Below are 2,561 nucleotides of genomic sequence, written 5' to 3'. Positions count from 1 at the left end.
AAAAAAAAAAACCAAAGAAGCTAATATCTTGTCCATTATAGTCTCAAGTCTAAAGTTTCACGGGATCTTATATGCACATTTTGTTTCCAGTATCCCGGTTATATTACTGACACGTGCTCTGTCCATCCAACGTATTCACATCATGTTTATGCTTGCAGGAAATGAAAGCTCAAGGAATTGAAGAGGATCGACTAGAGCTTTTGAAAGGTGTCAGCGGTGCTTTCCGGCCTGGAGTTTTGACGGCTCTGATGGGCATTAGTGGGGCTGGAAAGACGACTTTAATGGATGTTTTGGCTGGTAGAAAAACAGGTGGATATATTGATGGAAGGATCACAATATCAGGGTACCCAAAGAAGCAAGAAACGTTTGCGCGCATAGCAGGCTACTGCGAGCAAACTGACATTCACTCTCCTCATGTTACAGTGTATGAATCCTTGCAGTTTTCTGCATTGCTTCGTTTGCCTCCAGAAGTCAACACTACAAACCGAATGGTAGTTTCTATATTAGCACACCGAATTTGCAAAATTGCTTTCGAAGTTCTGTCATTTCGTTAATTTTATAACTTACCCCAAATTATTAAATAAATCTCAGATGTTCATCGAAGAGGTCATGGAGTTAGTTGAGCTTACTCCATTGAGGGAAGCACTCGTAGGGTTACCTGGAGTGAATGGTCTTTCAACCGAGCAACGGAAGAGATTAACCATAGCAGTGGAGCTCGTAGCCAACCCGTCCATTATTTTTATGGATGAGCCTACCTCAGGGCTCGATGCTAGGGCAGCTGCCATTGTAATGAGAACAGTGAGAAACACAGTGGATACGGGTAGGACTGTGGTGTGCACCATCCATCAACCTAGCATTGACATATTTGATGCTTTTGATGAGGTTAGTATACGGTATAAGCTCTGTGTTTCGCCTCCTAAGCTAATAAAGAAAACTGAAACACAACTACAAACAATTGCAGTTACTACTATTAAAACGTGGAGGTGAAGAAATATATGTTGGGCCATTGGGAAGGCATTCGTCTGAGCTCATCAAATACTTCGAGGTGAAATAATTAGCAAAAGTTGTTTTTAAGAATTCATAACATTGACTCAGTTCTGATGTGAATCTAATTTGATTGCACCCCTCCAGGTCATCGATGGAGTCCAAAAAATTAAAGACGGTTATAATCCAGCTACATGGATGCTAGAGGTAACTTCAACAGCACAAGAAGCAGCTCTTGGAGTTGATTTTGCAGAACTGTACAAGAGCTCAGAACTACACAGGTACTTAAGTAAATTTAAGTAATTTACTCTATTACTTAAAATTGATTTGTTTACGTCTTGGGTGGATAAATCAGGAAAAACAAAGAATTGATCGAGGAACTCAGTAAACCATTTCCTGGTTCAAAAGAACTATATTTCCCTACACAGTATGCACAGTCTTTCTTCATCCAATCCATGGCTTGCCTTCGGAAACAGCACTGGTCATATTGGAAAAATCCACCTTACACTGCAGTGAGACTTCTATTTACAACGTTTATAGCCATAATGTTTGGAACCATATTCTGGGATCTTGGCTCCAAAAGGTAAACAGATGTTAAAAGTTAGATCGACCCCGCAATTATTTTCTGAAACAGCAATCCTTTGACATATTTGTGGACATGATTTCAGGAAAAAGAGGCAAGATCTCTTTAATGCCATGGGTTCCATGTATGCTGCTGTTCTATTTCTTGGTGTGCAAAATGCTACATCAGTGCAGCCAGTAGTTGCTATTGAGAGAACGGTTTTCTATAGGGAAAGAGCAGCAGGGATGTATTCTGCTCTGCCTTACGCTTTTGGACAGGTACTTAAAATTAGAGTTCAGTTCCTTGCTTAAATAACACCTATAAGAATTATATGAACAAATTCTCATGAAATCACTCGGTGTGCAGGTGGTGATTGAACTTCCGTATCTATTCATTCAAACGCTTATTTATGGCGTCATAGTGTACGCCATGATTGGATTTGACTGGACTGTCGCCAAGTTCTTTTGGTACCTCTTCTTCATGTACTTCACCTTGTTGTACTTCACATTCTACGGGATGATGGCAGTGGCCGTAACACCTAATCATAACATAGCTGCTATAGTTTCATCGGCATTCTACACATTATGGAACCTTTTTTCAGGATTCATCATTCCAAAGACGGTATATTTCTTACCATATCCCGAGCAAAATGTGATAATATCCAACTCAACGTATTAAAACTCTTTCTTTTTTCTGGTTTTTGACAGAGAATCCCGGTGTGGTGGAGATGGTACTATTATATATGTCCAATTTCTTGGACATTGTATGGATTGGTTGCTTCCCAATTTGGAGATTTCCAAGATGAGCTTGAAGGAAATGAAACAGTGGAGCATTTTATAAGAAGTTACTTCGATTTCAGACACGACTTTGTGGGATACGTTGCAATAATTATAACTGGAATATCAGTTCTCTTCGGCTTCATCTTTGCATTCTCAATAAGGGCGTTTAACTTCCAAAAAAGATAATCCTTTCTAGATGTGTATATTAAAAAAATATTGGGCCATTTTGATAAAGA

General features: G+C 39.3%; 1 protein-coding gene across 1 annotated transcript; it reads left to right on the top strand.

Annotated features, from left to right (window-relative positions):
• The first annotated feature begins 153 nt into the window (after nt 1–153).
• LOC111384250 (pleiotropic drug resistance protein 1-like) lies at nt 154–2,555 on the top strand. Its single transcript, XM_023008511.1, has 8 exons — nt 154–491; nt 592–882; nt 962–1,045; nt 1,132–1,265; nt 1,340–1,567; nt 1,653–1,824; nt 1,913–2,167; nt 2,254–2,555. The coding sequence occupies exons 1-8, from the start codon at nt 162–164 to the stop codon at nt 2,509–2,511; spliced, it is 1,752 nt and encodes a 583-aa protein (XP_022864279.1). The 5' UTR covers nt 154–161; the 3' UTR covers nt 2,512–2,555.
• Nucleotides 2,556–2,561: the final 6 nt, after the last annotated feature.

The sequence above is a fragment of the Olea europaea genome, unplaced genomic scaffold, assembly GCF_002742605.1.
Source record: "Olea europaea var. sylvestris unplaced genomic scaffold, O_europaea_v1 scaffold2878, whole genome shotgun sequence".
NCBI lineage: Eukaryota > Viridiplantae > Streptophyta > Magnoliopsida > Lamiales > Oleaceae > Olea > Olea europaea.
This window is presented reverse-complemented; position numbering and strand designations above follow the sequence as displayed.